The following is a 17,190-nucleotide window of genomic DNA, read 5'->3' on the forward strand; positions in this document are numbered from 1 at the left end:
CACAGAGACAGACAGGAAAAACAACCCTGCACACACACACTCACACCTAGGGAGAATTTAGAGAGAGACCAATTAACCTGACAGTCATGTTTTTGGACTGTGGGAGGAAGCCGGAGTACCCGGAAAGAACCCACGCATGCACAGGGAGAACATGCAAACTCCATGCAGAAAGACCCCGGGCCGGGAATCGTACCCAGGATTCGATTGTAGCTTGTACCCCTTGTAGCTGCAAGGCAACAGTGCTACCAACTGCGCCACTGTGCAGCCTTTATCCACAATGTATTCTATAATAATAATAATAATAATAATAATATACTTACAAGTGCCTTATTTACAGCTGCAAAAACGAAAAAAAGGGGGAAAGATGTAATACAAGCCCAGCTACTAGAGGGCAACAAAGGTTGTTCAGTTCAATACTGCCCCACTCTGGTTTAAACCTGTAGTTCAGATTGTTTGAATTGGTGTCCTGTGAGATAGTTAGCAGTAGTCAGTACCTTACTTGCAGAAGACAGACGTTTTATCAAAGAAAAAACTGAAGATTTATCTTATTTGGGGAAGGTTAGCTTCACTAAACAAAGTAATTTTCAGTCAGAGTCAAACTTAGAAATGTCATGCCAGTGCTTTGTGAGCTAATGGCGATCTTCTTTTCCACTTGAATAGTATGAGAATGTTTGGAGTAGGTTGGACTTAAACTTCAACCATTCCCTTTGTAACTTCTAATGGATAGATTGGACTTCCTCATTATTTTTTTTCTGAGAAAATAAGATAATTTACAACAAGTTCATTTTCCTGGATGCAGAGGGACATCTAATCCTTGAGAGAATGATGCATTTGAAACCCCCCCAAAACAAACTATAAATATTTAGTTAGGCTGAATTAAATATTTGACTAAATGAGCAATGAATCATTCTGGCGTCTAGTTAAAGGTGTGTCCCTTCCACATCAATATATAATTGTTCCCATGTGAATAGCCTATTGTGGAGCTTGTTCCTGTCCTCTAGATAAAATTGGCCTATGTTTCTATTTATATAAATGTGATACAAAAAAAAATCATACAAAAGCGAATGAATGGCTTTTGTAGCTTATTTCTAAAAATAAAGCAGTCTGTTTTTTTGCCTATTTGTTGCAGATTCTCATCTCTCAGTTTCTCTTTTCAATCAGTTTTTTTCATCATCTTAATGACTTAATAACATTTACACATAGCTGATCATGAGACACAGACTACTGATGCAAGTCAGTAAGGAAATGAGACCTAGTTTTATCTGCCTTCATGATCTGTGTTTCGCAGTAAGTAAAGCAGTAATAGTTGAGGGCCGCTCATAAAAATATATCATTATTTATTTAGTCGTTTATGTCTTCAAGAAAGAACAGTCTTGTTTGCACTGACTTTTATGTTCTCAATGAGGAACAGAAAGTTTTAGGAGGTCTTTTTCAGGATGTGTGATTGCTTAATTATATGGGAAGGGTTGAGAGGCTGGTTACCAAAGGTTTTTTAGCTTGTCAATGGCCTCTAGAAAAATAATTTTCATATCCATGGGTCCTATTGCTCGCCCTGACTGAAAGATGAGATTTATGATGTGAAAACAGTTAGCAACCACCAAGTCAAACAAAAACGCTGTGGATGAAGAACGTTTTTTATTCCACAATGCGCTGAACAGCAGATCTAGCAAGTTTTCACTCGTGAGTTCTGTGTGTTCATTTCCAGCAACTACAATGTTTTCCTTTAGATACATGATATTATGATAAATCTTTATTTATGCTTTCTGTGTTTTTCTTTTTTTTTTATTTCACTCAGTAAAATGGGCACAAGAAGTAAACGCCTGCTTTATGTATATTCAGTGGTCGCAGTTCTTCTATAATCAGCAGTTCTCGAACAGTTCGGTTGTGTGTGCTTTCTCACATGTTTACGATGTTTAAATCGATGTTATTCACAATTTAGACGGCGAAGTGCCGACATGTCATAAATCTGACTTATTTTGAATGTCGTTGGAAATACCTGCGACCTTTGAACGTATCAGATACTACAGTGGGGACTTTAAGCCCTGCGTAATGTCTTTTAGGCTTAAATTGGGCTACTGTGAACCACTGGCTCATCCTCAGCGAAAGTTTTAACAGATTTAATGTTTATGTGTAATGTAGAACTGAAACCATAACTATTGTTTGAGAGACTGCATTGTTTTATTTGCATCCACCTGGAGGGAGAGCTCCCGCGAGACTAAACTCAGGTAAATGTTGCTCAAATGCCCTGAATGCTCAAATGTAATCAGGAAGTGACTTTAAAAATGCTTGTATGATCTTCGTTCTCGCCTCCTTTCTTCACTTTTCCAGATTTCAAGCACTGTTAGATCTGGAAGGTATGTGTCCTTTGACCTCAACACATCTTTTGACCTTTTTCTCCCCGCCCCTCATTACCCGGGCTAAAATATTATTAAAGGCGATCACTGATGATTAATGTTTATGTTTGTATTTAGTTATGGTTTTGATAACCTTATTTTCTCCTTTAGTTTCTTTAGTGTTTAAGGCAGAATAATACTTTTGCATACTTTAGTTTTAGTTCCATTTTATTCGAGGTGTGTTTTTTTACACACATTATTTTTTAACACACTGAACATACTAACTCATATTGAAAGTAAAGTGTGATTTTATGCATAAGGATTTCACAAAAGTTGTTAAAAATCGCTCTGAAGATGGAAATTGCTCAGATTTGTGTGCATTTGGGTAAGTGACATCACAAGAGGCAAAAGCATCAAAATGATGAGCTGCCCATTAGAAATTATAATGGCAGACGATGATTAATTAAGGTTCAGTCTCATGTGCTTAACCCAAAGATTGACTCTTAAATATAAGACTCTAAATCAAGTCTGGCTGTTACAATGAGCTTACATGCCATCAAGTGCTGCAGAAGCCTGTTCATAACCCACTTACTCAGGTCAGGGGTGTGGCAGAAGAGAAACACCTAAAACATGGAGGGCAGTGGTCCCTGAGGCCCAGAATAAGGGCCTTAAACTGATACATGATTTCCAAGCACTGTAGCTCTCCATACACTCTGAACTCATATTACTTTGGTAAGTTTTCTCTCTTCTTCCCTCTGTTGACAGGTATGATAGCGACAATATTGGCTGTTTGGGAGGTCCATTCATGGTGGGGCTTAGTGGTTCGTAGTCATCAGCCAATGGATTAATGACTTAAAATGATTACTGAAACTCTGATACTTAAATGTGTCCGTTTCGGCCTGCCTCTTCACAAAGCATTTTCTTGTTAATTGTTGCTTTATGTGGAATAAATGGACTTATTCCATACGGGTGTTAGGGTAACGAATATGGTAAACACGTTAAAAGGATGACTTTGAATAAAATCGAATCAAATCGAATTCACAAATAACTTATCTATTCCAAAGGGAAATTAAATGTTGTAACTCATTAATTCAAATCCTTCAAAAAGTTATTCTAGATAGTGATGGGAAAGATCTCTTGTAGCAGTCTGTATTACAGTGAATTTGAAGAAGCCTCTGACTGAAGGCACTCTGTTTTCCCAAGTCAGTCTCATGAAGAGGATGGTCAGAGTTGTCCGTAGTTTTCTTGATTTTGTGAAGAATACTTCTTTGCGTCATTATCTCCAGAGGTTCAAAACATGATCAGCTGTCTTATGTGATGTCAGATGTGAGTGAAAATGTAGATTTTTTATCTTGATTGAATAATTACTTACTGCAAAACAACAAACCAGATAGAAAAACTGTGTATGACATTGTATTTAGTAGGTGACCAAATATATATATAAAAAAAAGAAACAGATTGATTTAGAGAGAAATCCTACTGGTGGCTTTAAACCTAGTTAGTTACAGTAATGAACCAATTTGTATGAAAAAAATCTGTTTAGAAAAACTAAACACCATTCCATGTTTATCGTGTTTTCTCATGTAAAAAGCTTTGTTCATGTGCAGAAGCGTTCAGTGTCTCCTGCAGCTCGGACACTAGCTGAAAGCCCATCATGCCTCTGTTTCGGGCTTTGGATGAACAGGCAGAGGCAAAGGCTCGGCCCAGGCGGAGGGGCCTGAGGAACACCAAGGCCACTGGAAGCTGCTGGAGGATGCGTGATGATGACCGGGTCCTTTCTCTGACACGCCTCTGCCTGTTGAGCCTCGCTGACAATATGAAGGACCTGTGGGTGAAAGACTATGCTGACAACTATCTTGATCATTATTCATTCAGATACATCATGGGGCCTTTCAACCTACTACGTGAGTTTGCGTGTGTGTGTCAGTGTTAATTGGTCACAGACCAAATAATACAAAATAAAAATGTGTAATGCTTCTTTTGTTCTAGCACAGCATACCACAGTAAGGTGGAATGCTATGCAATGCATCACCTTATCACCAATATCCATTTTTCAAAGCAAAGCAGAATCAGAAACTGAAAAATGTGCTGCAGAAAGTTTGCTTAACCTTCTTTACCTCCTTCCTTAATACATAAGGTAGTAAGAAAAACATTATTCTTTGCCTTATCACAATTGTATTAATAAGCTTAACAATCTTATATGTAAACTAGTTTATGCTAGTAGCTTTTTTCTTGACTTATCAACAGACATGTCTCATTTCACTGGGATGTTCTCTTGTCTTTCCTATTGTAAACAAATAGTCAGAGAAATGGCACCAAAATAGTACTGTAAAAATGGCTGATATTTTCTATGTCTCTGATTGAAAGTAATTTACTATAATATCACGGACCTGTGTCTGTAATCACAGCTGGTGAGCTGGTGGAGGAGTTGATGTGGCTGCTGTCCAATAGAAAGCAGCTGTCTCGGGCAGCGCTCCACCTCCTGCTGGTCCCCCACCTCCAGGGTCTGTCCCTAGAGAGGTGTCCTGGCTTGGTGACCCCGGCATTGTGTGCTCACATTGCTGCCCGTTGCCAGGTAAGATCGAATAATTTTATTTTATCCTAATTCTATCCTCTTCTTTTTACATAACATACTAATCTTTACACCTACACATGTGGACTTGGTTTATTTCAATGATAAACATTAAGTATATCTTCCATATTCGTAAGTTGTATATTGTTTGAAAAGATAATTAAGTTTTAATTAGGTTTAAATGTAAGGTAATTAAGCTTCACTAGGAAAGATATGCCATAGAGCATAAGCACCAGAATAACACTGTAACATAGGAGGTCCTGCCAACAGCCATCAACATCTATAATGACTTTCTGATCAAACTCTAATAATCAGATTCTTCGGTGTGCCCTTTGTCTGGATTAATTTGAAAAGTAAATGGGATTGTATGAATGCATACTGTTCTTTTAGATATTTCTTTAAAAGAAATGGGTTTTGCTTTTCTCTCAGGGTCTGCGGAGTCTGGACCTGTCTGGAGCACAGCAGTTACCCCCAAAGGCCCTCTGTGAAACCATGTCCAGTCTACCTGCTGTGCGGTCGCTGTCCTTGGCCGGCATGCCTTGTGACAGGAGTGTGATCCAAACGGTTGCCCGCCACTGCCGTTTGCTGCAGCACCTCGACGTGTCCCGCTGTCACCTCCTCTCCCCGGCTGCTCTGCTTCCTCTCAGCGGTGTGGTTTTGAGGCCATCCTCGTCCTCCTTTTCTTCAACCTTGCCTCCTCTCCCGCTCAGCAGCCTGTTGGCTCTGGATATTGGGTTTGGGGAACAGGAAGAAGACTCTACCGTGGCAGCAGCCTATCTCCTTCTCTCTCTGCCTTGCTTGAAAAGAGTGGCCTTGGAGGGCCTTGGACCGGCCTGCCGTCTCATCGAGCAGAGGGAGTTCAGCCAGGCAGATGAATTTGCTGACAGGGAAGGTCTTTCCAGCCTGCACCTCATGTGGAGGGAAAGGCTGCTCGGGCAGAGCTCGGAAAGTTGGATGACGATGAGAGGGGAAGAATCTACTGATAATGGAGAGGTGGAGAGCCCATTATTGGAGGAGGACGGCTGTGACACTGAAGAAGATTTAATCAAAGATGAGTGGCCTTTTTGCTTACAAATCCAAACAGAGGATAGGATGCAGAATTTGTCCCAGTCAGGCCTGATCCTGCAGCTCAAAGACGTTAAAGGTGTAACCTGTGAGTCTCTGAGGAGTTTAGGAAATTTGTGTCCAGGTTTAAACTCTTTATCCATGAACATAGGCAAACAGGGGCCACTATTAACTGCTGATCTCCAGACGTGGTCAGGCCAGCTGCTCAATCTTTCATTTATTTACTCTGGCCCAGTGGTAGATCTTCTTCCTGCCTTGCAAGTCGCAGGTTGCTCACTGATCTCTCTGACGTTGGAGGGGGTGAAAACCAGCCCTGATACCCCACTACTGGAGCTTATCAGAGTCTGTCCCAGACTCAGAGACCTCCTTATCTCTGCTGAGCCTCCCGCTACACCACAGTACGAAACTAATGACAATCAGCAGGATGATCAAGATCTCCCAAAGCTGCCAAATCTCCGCTCTCTCAAGCTCAGGTAATTTCAACTTTGAATCCCTGCTCTCAATTTGTGCCTGTTTCTAACCACATCAAATATGTCATGACAAAGCTGCAATACACTTTACAGCCAGACACAGAAACAGTGTGTTGATGACATAATGGAAAACATAGAAAGATAGAAATATCTTAGCTATGTTTTTTTGTTTTCTTGGAATTGTTACCAAGTGTAATGCTGTTCTCAAAAATTGTCCAGGCAATAGTAGCTAACAGGACTTCTTGTGGCAATCATACAACAATGACAAAGCACCCTTGAGGAAATGTTGATGAAGTCACTGCAGTACTTTGGTTCAGATATTTTGATTGTACGCAGCAGTACAATTTCAGGCTCATACTAAGAATTGAAAAAGTGAGTAGAACTACCAAGGCAACCAATAATACTAATTATTTTCTTCTGCTTTTGTCTCTCGAATCTCTGAAGTTTCTCCTATGAGCACAACCAAATGAAGCCCTTGATGTACTGGATGTCCCTAAAGGAAGTGATCAGGTGTCTCCTGATTGGCTCTCCTTTACTCGAGAATCTCTCTTTGATCTCCTTGCCATGCCCTTTGAACTGCGTCATACAGGACACCCTGCGTAGTGTGAATCTGGATATGAATCCCAATGCAGATTCCTCTGGCTTACCGCCACCGCCACTTGGAAGGATCGAGCATATTGATCTGCTGCGAACAGATGTGCAGATGAGCACTGTGAAGAGCGTGATGCGACTGAGCAAGAGGCTCAAGTACGTGGATGTAAGTTACTGCTGGCGGATCAGTCAGCGTGAGTGGCTAGACTGCAAGAAGTTCAGACAAGTCGAAGTTGTCTGGGTGTAATAAAAAGAGGGGAGGATTTTAACACTAAGGCGTCTTATAGGGAATCAAAATACACTTTTACATGTTAAATTGTATATTTATCATAGTCTCTTTGGATAATTTATGTTTGTTTTTTGTAACAGACTGATCTTTTTAATTCACTATTATGGAAAGTTGTATTTTAATAACCAATTTATATTAACTTTACCCTCTGAATATACTTGTGACGCGACTGAAAAACAAACATGTAAAGTGTTTGAGAAATCATGTGGAAATCACCATATTTTTTTCTTTTTATGAAACTGACAATAAATTCACATTGGATTGAAAGCAACAATAATTTATTTTTTTTGTTTCATTTATATTTTTAGTTGCATTTTAGTTTTTATCAATAAAAACAACATTCCAGGAGTCACTGGTTGCAGTACATTGTAGTAACAAACTATTATGACACTATGACTTATTTAGAGACAGAAACCCAGAACCTGAAATGGGTATAATTGAAACCCTAATGAGGTACAGCACTCCATATTTATGTGACACTGTTACAAATACAGGTTTAATGAAAACTGGAGATGTGGAGCAGGTAAAATACTTGATCCCCACCCAATTTTCCTGTCTAAATGTCACTTTTGGGGAAGGAAATCTAGCCTAATCTTTGGCTCATTAGGGTTTGATCTAATCTCAGTCCAAGTTAAAATCTTCTTTTAACAAGACAAGTAATGTCTCCCAGTCAAATTTTTTGTCCCTGATACTGATATTTATCGTTTGGAATTTGGTAACACGGGGTTAGAGTTTTATACTGCATCCAAATTAAAGCCATGCATATGTATGAAAACTCGATAGCTTCAAAAGTACAATAAAATAACACTTTACATTTCCAAGTTAAAATGCACGTAACTCTGCGCTACAGTATCTTTTTTCTTGACTAAAATATTTTCACCCAGAAGGACTTCCAGCATGGACCAGTGGCTTGTTTCTAAACATATATATGATTCAATACATATAGCCTGATAACATTTTTTTAAGCAAGAAAGTTTGTTGAAGTGAAATGCTAACACCAGCATGTTTACTCTCTGTTTTGATATGACTTGTTAGTAAATAGACTCCTAGTATGTTTGAATGTAATTCTTGTTAATTATGTGCTTGCAAAGCATACAGAAAAAATATTCGCAGCTTTGTAAACTTAGTGCAAACTTTAAACATTGTGAAATGTAATGACTAGTGTTCCAACTGCTAGTGTTCCCTTACATTGACATCTGTCTTGAGTATGCAAAGCATTTCACATGGCAAAAACTGACAAGGGCTGGACATCCATCCATCCATCCATCCATCCATCCATCCATCCATCCATCCATTGTCCCACGCGTACCTGAGATCAGTAGATATGCCAATTCGTGTCTTACACAAAATAATAATAATAAAAACTTAAAAAGATGCAATGCAACACAACCAACATGATAGTCAAAAGAGTTTCAACATTTTAATAAATACTTTTAATTATAAAATATATTGAAAAAACGTAGGTTTACATGTCCAGAGACATCCAATTGAACAACAGTAGGAATTTTCTCACGATTAAGTTCTGAAGATGTGATCATAAAACTCGGAACAGTTTGTACCTGCACGGTTTCCGTATTTTTTGTTCGACACAAGCGCAGTTCACAGCCGGGAATGTGCGCTTGTTTTTTCCTCAAATTGAGCGGACCTTGTAGCAAAACACGTCTCAACTAGAGGCTGTGAAAGGAAAGAAAACATACTGGTTGCAGGCTTATGAAATAAAATATATACAGCATTTGATGTAAGCTGAAAACTCCCAATTTGCTGTTTAATATAGAAACAGCTTATAACTAACCTGAGCTCAATCGAAAGACGGTCTACGCGGACATTAAAACCAAGCACACCTTTTACACGTTACACGTCACTTAGCAAAGCGGTGCTGCTCGTTTAATGTAAGTTAGCCAGCGGGGAGCATCTGGATCATGTTTCCTGGAAAATACGGTTGTCTTTGTGAGTATCTACGGCTCTAATACAATTCATTGACATATAAAATTATCGCCATTAACGTTAAGGTCAGTTAAATTATTAATTTTCGTCGCTTCTCCTTGCTCTTTCCTCCTATCATACTGTAACCTACGAGACTGAACATAAAAAACGCCTGCGTTATCAAACATTAACAGCTACTTGCTTGAGATTTATATGTGTTTCTTTTCTCCTCCTTTCCTTTATGAGCTTTTATTTTTTTTTTCTTCAATAGCTGAAAACTATACAATTACGCCTATTTATCTCTTTAAATCCAGAAACTGCTGATCAATTTCATGTGTTTGTGGGCCCTTCAAAAAGTGGAAGTCCTGTACAATTGTTGGTGAAGGCTATAAAGTTTTTATTTCTGCTCTTTCTTCTAGGCTATAATGATGGATGAACCAAGGATTATGGAGCAGTGGAGTCGGACAAATCTGCTTCCTAGAGAAGACTGATGAATAATAAATCCAAAGGACTATCTGCACAATGGGAAGGTAATTGAATGATTGGCCTGTATTTATCTGGAAATAAAGGCCTACACACTATTCATATCCCTTGATTTTTCTCACATTTTGTCATATTACAATCACATTAAATACATGTGTTACTATGATACCCCAAGTTAAAATCCAGTACAACCACTTGCTTTCAGAGGTTTTACAATCAGTCAAAGCTATAATGAAAATGATTAGATCAAAGGTGCTCAAAAGTAAATCTTAAAGGGCCATAAATATTTTTTTTAATGAGTCACAGATCCATTTATTATAGTCCAATCCGTGTGAGTAGTTCTTTTGCGAGGATGAATGTTCAGAGATTGGATGTGCAGAGAGTTCCCAAAAGAGACTGAGCTGTAGTTGCAGCAATAGGTAGTTCTACAAAGTATTGATTTCTAGGGCCTTAGTAGAAATGGACTTTGTTTTTTGGATTTTTATTTGTAAAACATATTGAAAACCATGTTCCCATTTTCCCTGTGCATCACTATTATAAGCTGCTCAAAATCCCAATAAGATGCACAGAGGTCTCTGGTTGTCAAGTGGGAAAATGAGCATGATTACATTTTCAATACAGTCTCTGCAATGTCCAGACATGCAGCATTGAGGCTCTTATATTTTTATCTGTGAACAGGATCGGCTTTTCATGCCTTTTCCCAGCGTCATGGCACTTCAGCCTGTCATCCCAGGTTCTTCCTCGGCTTCTGACTCCTTCCCTCCGACAACTTCTCTTCATCGGCCTGGTGCTCTGCCTCATAGGACTGCTCTACCTGTTGCTCGTTGCTGTAAATACACACACCAGCTGGATCGGAGAAGAAAACCCTTTCTATCGGTACTCTAAACTAGGAGCTGGTACTCTGGTGTGGATCCCCTAGAGCTGTAATCGAGTTAATCTTAGATATTTGTCACTCATAAGGCACCTGGCGAGAGTTACTGACTTGGATGTGACGGATACAAGCAATCCCAACCTGAACTACGGCCTGGTGGTGGACTGTGGCAGCAGTGGCTCCAGGGTGTTTGTGTACTGCTGGCCCCGGCACAACGGTAATCCCCGTGAACTGCTGGACATACGGCAAATGCGAGATCAACACCGCAAGCCAGTAGTCATGAAGATCAAGCCTGGTAAGAAGCTTACTGATCAACTTAAGGAAGGAAATGCAAGCGTATTTTGCAACTCACTTTACTAATGTATTGTAAAGCAATACAAACCATACAAAATGCAGTTTTATTGCATAATACAATTGAATATTATATTTTTGTATGCCTAAAGTAAAAATGTTTTTCTTCTTTATGTACTTTTCTTGAAGGTATAGCTGAATTGGCTAAAACACCTGAGAAGGCCAGTGACTACATAGATCCACTTCTAAGCTTTGCAGCTCAACACATCCCCAAGCATAAGCACCAGGAAACTCCTCTGTACATCCTGTGCACAGCGGGAATGAGAATCTTACCAGAGAGGTAAAAAAAAAAATAACAATGTTAGTGTGACAGAAAAAAAAAAGATTATTGTTTACATTTAAAAAACATTTTTTGTGTATGTGTTTGTTTTTTCTCAGTCAACAAGAAGCCATTCTGGAAGATCTACGCACAGATATCCCAGTTCACTTCAACTTCCTCTTCTCTGATTCCCACGTGGAGGTGATTTCTGGAAAACAAGAAGGTAAATTTAGAAACTATAGAGCAATATTTCATTTTAACATCATTGTAACTTTAAATATACTCAAACATTTACACAATAACTTAATATTTAATATGTTTGTGTTTCAGGTGTCTATGCATGGATTGGAATAAACTTTGTCCTTGGGAGGTTTAACCATGTGGACAATGGTGAGAAGTTACTCAAGTGTACCACTTCAGAGTGACCTAATTTGGTTAAGCCCATTAATTGCATGACACACCTTTAGTGTGTGACATCCCTTCTCTTTACTGTCAATTTTTTCTCTGCTGTCAAGATGGGGAAGCTGTGGTGGAGGTAAATGTTCCCGGCACCGATCATCAGGAAGCGCTGATGAGGAAAAGGACCGCGGGTGTCCTGGACATGGGTGGTGTCTCCACACAGATTGCATATGAAGTGCCCAAAACTGTAAGCTTTGCTTCTCCACAACAGGTTATTATCTCCAACCAATTCTGTCCTTGTTCTGTCTTTGGTGGCTTATGCTTTGTTTTTCTCCCCCTCTCCCTTTCCAATTTTTGTTACTCCTTGGTTAACACCTCTCTGAACCATTTTGTCCTGTGGAGCTGGTCTGCTCTCCATCCATCACTGTTGAAAGCATACTGTAAGGTTGTTGCATGACCCTCCCCATGTGGCTGTAATATTGAGAACATTAACTTCTCAGTATACATTTCTTTTATAAGATTTGTAAGTGCTAGATGTTACAACTGTATAGAACTTTGTCTTTATAGTGGCTTTATCTTGAAAGTATTCATTGTACTTGGATTTTTTTTATATTTTGTTACTGGAGTGGAAGAAAAATGATACACGATTTTTTATAATAGTGCACATATAAAACGACTTTACAGATAGACATTAGAACAAATTATTAAACAAGGTTTGAGTAGTACTTTTTATGTATCTATGTTTAAAATCATTAGTTGATTTGTTGTTTTTAATGAGTTTTTGTTGTTGTTATTGGGTATTGTGTACTGTTTGTTGATGTTCTTACAAACCTCTGAGGCCTTCCAGAACATCTGTACTTTTTCTAATGAAGATTCATTTACACACAAGTTGAGTATTTATTGATTTGTAATCAACTTTTAAAGCCAACTGGTTTCCCTAGATTTTATTTAGGTGTGTTAGAGTAGAGGGGGTTGAATACAAATGCCAACCTCATGTTTCAGATGTTATTTGTGAGATATTTTGAAAATCATGTATTATTTTGCTTTTGCTTCATAATTATGCACTACTTTGTGTTAATCTATCACTTAAGATCCCAATAAAAACTTGGAATTCTTGGTTGCAAGACTCCAAAATATAGAAAAATTAAAGGGACATTTTATCTCTTTCTCACTTGTTCATCTTCCACAGGAGGAAGTGGCCAAAAACTTACTTGCAGAATTCAACCTGGGATGTGACGCTCACGTCACCGATCACGTTTATCGTGTTTACGTGTCCACCTTTCTGGGTTTCGGAGGAAACGCTGCACGCCAAAGATATGAGGAGAATCTCATCAGAAAAACTGCAGCTCGAAACAAGTGAGATGCACAGTTTGTCGCTCTGTCCTGCTTTCAACCTCCCTGAATTGTTTTTGAGTATTCGGTGCTCAGAGCTACACACGTTAACTTCTTGGTTTATTGACCTCTCTAGACTCTTGGGTGAGCATGTTGGCGAAACAGCAGAGTCTCCCCTGCTGGACCCTTGTCTCCCCACCGACCTGCTGGATGAGATCGGACCGTCTACACAGAGGCTCCACCTTCGGGGGACCGGAGACTTCGACGAGTGCAGACGGATTCTGCAGCCGTTCCTCAACAGAACCAATGACACCCAAACGTCCCTGAGCGGCATCTACCAGCCAGCGATTGACTACAGCAACAGCCAGTTTTATGGCTTTTCAGAGTTTTTCTACTGCATGGAGGACGTGCTGCGTATGGGCGGGGATTATAATGCTTCTAAATATGCCCGAGCCGCCAAGGTAAACGCTGTAGGAAAACTTATTTATAGTGTCTAAAAGGTTGTATCTGTTTTTTTGCTGCCCATGCAAATAAATTGTATAGCTTTAATCCTGAAACAGAAATGGGTCTAGAAAGATTAAAACTACATTTTAAGTTGGATAAGGTTTTCACGTCTTTTATAGAATAGTTTATAATTAAACTAATCAATAATTTGTGTATTTAAATTGTGTTGCAATGCTCTTCCTCTATACTGTGCTTTTGTTCCATTCACAGGGTTACTGTGCCACCCAGTGGAAGACACTGAAGGAACGCTTTGATTCTGGTCTTTATGCATCACATGCAGATTTTCACCGGCTCAAGTAAGTCGCACACAGATTTATCAGATGGTTTGTCAAGGCAATAAAAACATGATAAAAACATATGACTGTTGGCTTTATTCAAATGTCTGCAGGTACCAGTGTTTTAAATCAGCGTGGATGTATGAAGTTTTGCACACGGGTTTCTCCTTCCCAACCAATTACAAAAACCTGAAGACAGCCTTGCTGGTCTACGATAAGGAGATCCAGTGGACTCTTGGAGCTATTCTTTATAGAACGCGGTTTCTCCCTTTGAGGTAAGATAGAATGTCTTTTACAATTGCGCTTCTCTTAGTTTGGATTCTTATCGCTCTGATGTAATTTTATCTTCTGAAGTCCAGTCTGGTTGAGCCAGTTTGTCATTGAAGCTAGACTGTCATAAGAACGATTCCTACTTTACACATGTGAGAAGAGAAATCATTAGTCATTGGAATTGGCTGCTAACATTCATATATTTAAAAAGATACAAAGAAAAATGATTGTTCATAGCTCGGAAATGAGACAAGTTTTCAGAAAGGTGCGATATGTTGCTTGAATAATGACTTCAGGTATTTGACGAATTAAAGAGTTAATATGACAGAATGAGCGGCCTGTAAAGACTTGTTTTATTATCACGTTCCAAACTCACCTGGTAGTGCCGTTCCTGTTTTCTTTTCCTTCAGGGACATCCCACAGGAGAGTCTGAAAGGAGCGCACTCTCACTGGCGACACAGCTTCTCCTTTGTCAACAACCACTACTTGTTCCTGGCTTGTTTTTTTATCGTGTTGCTCTCCATTATACTGTATTTGCTGAGGCTTCGCCGCATCCATCGCCGTGTGGCGCAGCCCTACACTCCCTCCTCTGTGCCGTGGTTGGAAGAGGGCCTCGGCTCACCCTCTCTCCCAATCAACCTCTGAACTTTGGGCAGCATGAACAGGTTTATAACTTTCCCAAGTTGAACTCCACTCCTGTCAGACTGTCCGATTTTTTTGTTTTTTTTTGGTGGTCTGCTCACATATCCTACTAGCTGTTGAGCTGGAATTAGATATTTGGATAAAAGGGGAAAATTTTTCATATATCTTTGGATGAGAGATACTATATTGCTTTTATTATTGTTTCGCCTGCAGCTGCCTTCAGGAGTTTTTGTTTTTTAAATGGTAAACACAAAATGGTACTTTGCTTTGTAGTTGATTCACACCCTACTAGACTGTACTTTGGCTTTCACCACACTGGATGAATATATCAGATGTTTTAAGTTTTTTATGTTTTTTGCCTTTTTCATGTGCATTTTTTGTATTTTTATTTAATTTTGTTCTGTTTTATCTTACTTTTTTTTCCATTTCTCATTGTTGTCAAATAGAAAAAGCACTCTCTACAGAAACCTTAAATGCAATATGATTTCTCCATTGCATTGGAAGCACTTTGCACTGCAGTTAATCTGCATGGCCTAGATGAAGCAACTTTTTGGGTGTATTTGTCCATAAACCTTTCTATTTCATATTTATGTTTGAAGATATGAAGCCTTTCACAGCTGTAATAGTGCAATACATGTCTTGTCACTGCTGAGGAAATCTTTGAAAACCTGTCTGCCATCCTAACGAGAGAATCAGTCCCCCTGCTGAAACTATTGCTCGACTCTTTGGTGAGTATTGTTACTTTAATTGGGGCTTCATTTTCAGAAGCCATTATATCAATACTGTGAGGAAATTGTAAATCAGAGCGTGTGTTATTTAAATAAAAATGGTCTACTCAAGTGTTTTCACAGGCGAATGTGTAATAACTGTTGTGACATTGCAATACAGGAATAATAAAAGTTTTATGAGATAGCTGCTTCCTGATTTCATGAGAAGGAAAACAGAATAATTTGTGTATATCTGTACAGTGGAAGCCAGACATTTGCATGCACTATTTTAACTCCTAACATTATGTCTCACTGTCTGACATTAAAGCAGACTACTGTCCTTTAAGGTTTCTGGTCAGTTAGTATCATAACAATTATTTTTTTCTTGCTAAATGCAGGAATAATTAACTTTTTGAGAATAAAAAACCCCCAAAAAACTTTCTTCACATTCTGAAGTCTACATATTTCCTTTGAAACTGTGTAGTGACACATGCAGTTATTAGTGTTAGATAGACTATACTTTAGTTTTAAACAGGTATAGTATTAGAAATGCAACAATTTGTTAGCTTTTTTTTTCTTATGCTGTTCATAAAGTTTAAAGTTCTTTCACTGAGATGCCAGACAAAATCCAAGAATGACTAAAGTATCCAGTGGCTGTTTCAAGTATAGAAGCACTGCACTGCCCCTCCCCCACATACTGCTGCTCACTGCTTGCTTCTCTTGGGTTCTTCACATTACAACCGAAATTAACATGTTATTTTATTAGCAGTTTAAATAATTACACTTTTCTCTTTAGTTTAAAAGTTATATTTTGTTTCTTTTATTATTTTTTGTTAAAATGTTTTTTTTTATTTTTTATTAAGGTCATACTGAGTATCTTACTGCTCATGTGACTAGTGACTAAAACAACAAGATAAGTATTTTCTACAGAATATCAGACATTGTGTTTTGAAGGAGGGGTTTAATGATGGCATTAAAAAATAAATAAATACGAGACTAAATACGTCTACAGAAAAAAACTGAAAAACTAAACTTACTGACTCAAGAGTGCCAAGCAGGATAAGATGTGTGATTTGAGAGTTTGTGAGCGTAGATGTTCTATGTGAAACTACACTGAAGCGTCTCTTTCAGACATGCAGATAAACATATACAAAAATGCTTTATCAATAACACCCCATGTGACTCTGCAGCGTGCTTTGTGGTAAGAGCTTGAGTTATTGTTGTTTTAAACTTCTTAATTGCTTCAATAGAATTGAAAAATCTTTCCTTCCTGTCACTGTAAATTATATAAATGTGACCTTTAATAGAACTTTTTACACTAAAGTTCTTTTTGTATTTTTCTCATTGGCTTTTATTTCCTAACTTTTATTCAGATGTTTGGTTTATGATGTTGAGAATTTCTCCGTGGGGATTAATAAAGTAATTCTGACTTTCTGATCAAATAAATTCTCAAGTCAAGAATTTTGGACAATTGACAACTTACAAACTTGAAGAAGCAAATGTGTGCCGATGCCCAATGGATCTTCAGTCTTCTCAAAACAAAACAGTAAGGCTTTATTTCCCAAGACAACAAATGCAGCTAAAATATAACAAAATATTAACAAAAGCGTAACACTTCTCATTCAAAAGCTGGAACTAAAGCATAAATGTGGCGTTTCTTTTTGATAAGACTTTGTTTTCCACTTCAGGCTGTTTCATGTGACTGTCCACATGATTTGCCGCAGGACTGATGTTTGCAGATCCGTTTGTTTTGACTGAAGAGGCTTTCAGGTGAGAGGGTTTGAAAAGCTTCACTCATTTTCATCGTTTCCTTCCAAAAGCTTGAACTTTGGGAATTAATGTAGGATTTGGTTT

At 38.5% G+C, this 17,190-nt stretch overlaps 2 protein-coding genes across 8 annotated transcripts; both read left to right on the forward strand.

The window, feature by feature from the left end:
- The first annotated feature begins 129 nt into the window (after nucleotides 1-129).
- LOC102219667 lies at nucleotides 130-7,587 on the forward strand. 6 transcript variants are annotated; one of them, XM_023344232.1, is made up of 6 exons: nucleotides 130-2,225; nucleotides 2,329-2,354; nucleotides 3,099-4,237; nucleotides 4,742-4,908; nucleotides 5,335-6,443; nucleotides 6,885-7,587. In XM_023344232.1, the coding sequence occupies exons 3-6, from the start codon at nucleotides 3,988-3,990 to the stop codon at nucleotides 7,276-7,278; spliced, it is 1,920 nt and encodes a 639-aa protein (XP_023200000.1). In that variant the 5' UTR covers nucleotides 130-2,225; nucleotides 2,329-2,354; nucleotides 3,099-3,987; the 3' UTR covers nucleotides 7,279-7,587. The 6 variants fall into 6 exon arrangements, with proteins under 6 accessions (XP_023200000.1, XP_023200002.1, XP_023200004.1 ...); XM_023344234.1 differs by having other exon boundaries at nucleotides 3,941-4,237; XM_023344236.1 differs by having other exon boundaries at nucleotides 3,951-4,237.
- Nucleotides 7,588-9,043: 1,456 nt separating this feature from the next.
- On the forward strand, nucleotides 9,044-15,539 carry entpd4 (ectonucleoside triphosphate diphosphohydrolase 4). 2 transcript variants are annotated; one of them, XM_023344268.1, is made up of 13 exons: nucleotides 9,044-9,267; nucleotides 9,663-9,773; nucleotides 10,405-10,602; nucleotides 10,687-10,892; nucleotides 11,078-11,228; nucleotides 11,327-11,430; nucleotides 11,538-11,597; nucleotides 11,723-11,877; nucleotides 12,796-12,962; nucleotides 13,075-13,399; nucleotides 13,653-13,738; nucleotides 13,831-13,992; nucleotides 14,398-15,539. In XM_023344268.1, exons 2-13 carry the CDS (start codon nucleotides 9,766-9,768, stop codon nucleotides 14,630-14,632), a joined length of 1,857 nt encoding a protein of 618 aa, XP_023200036.1. In that variant the 5' UTR covers nucleotides 9,044-9,267; nucleotides 9,663-9,765; the 3' UTR covers nucleotides 14,633-15,539. The 2 variants fall into 2 exon arrangements, with proteins under 2 accessions (XP_023200036.1, XP_005808552.1); XM_005808495.2 differs by having other exon boundaries at nucleotides 11,723-11,853.
- The last annotated feature ends 1,651 nt before the right edge of the window (nucleotides 15,540-17,190 follow it).

The sequence above is a fragment of the Xiphophorus maculatus genome, chromosome 12, assembly GCF_002775205.1.
Source record: "Xiphophorus maculatus strain JP 163 A chromosome 12, X_maculatus-5.0-male, whole genome shotgun sequence".
Classification (NCBI taxonomy): Eukaryota; Metazoa; Chordata; class Actinopteri; order Cyprinodontiformes; family Poeciliidae; genus Xiphophorus; species Xiphophorus maculatus.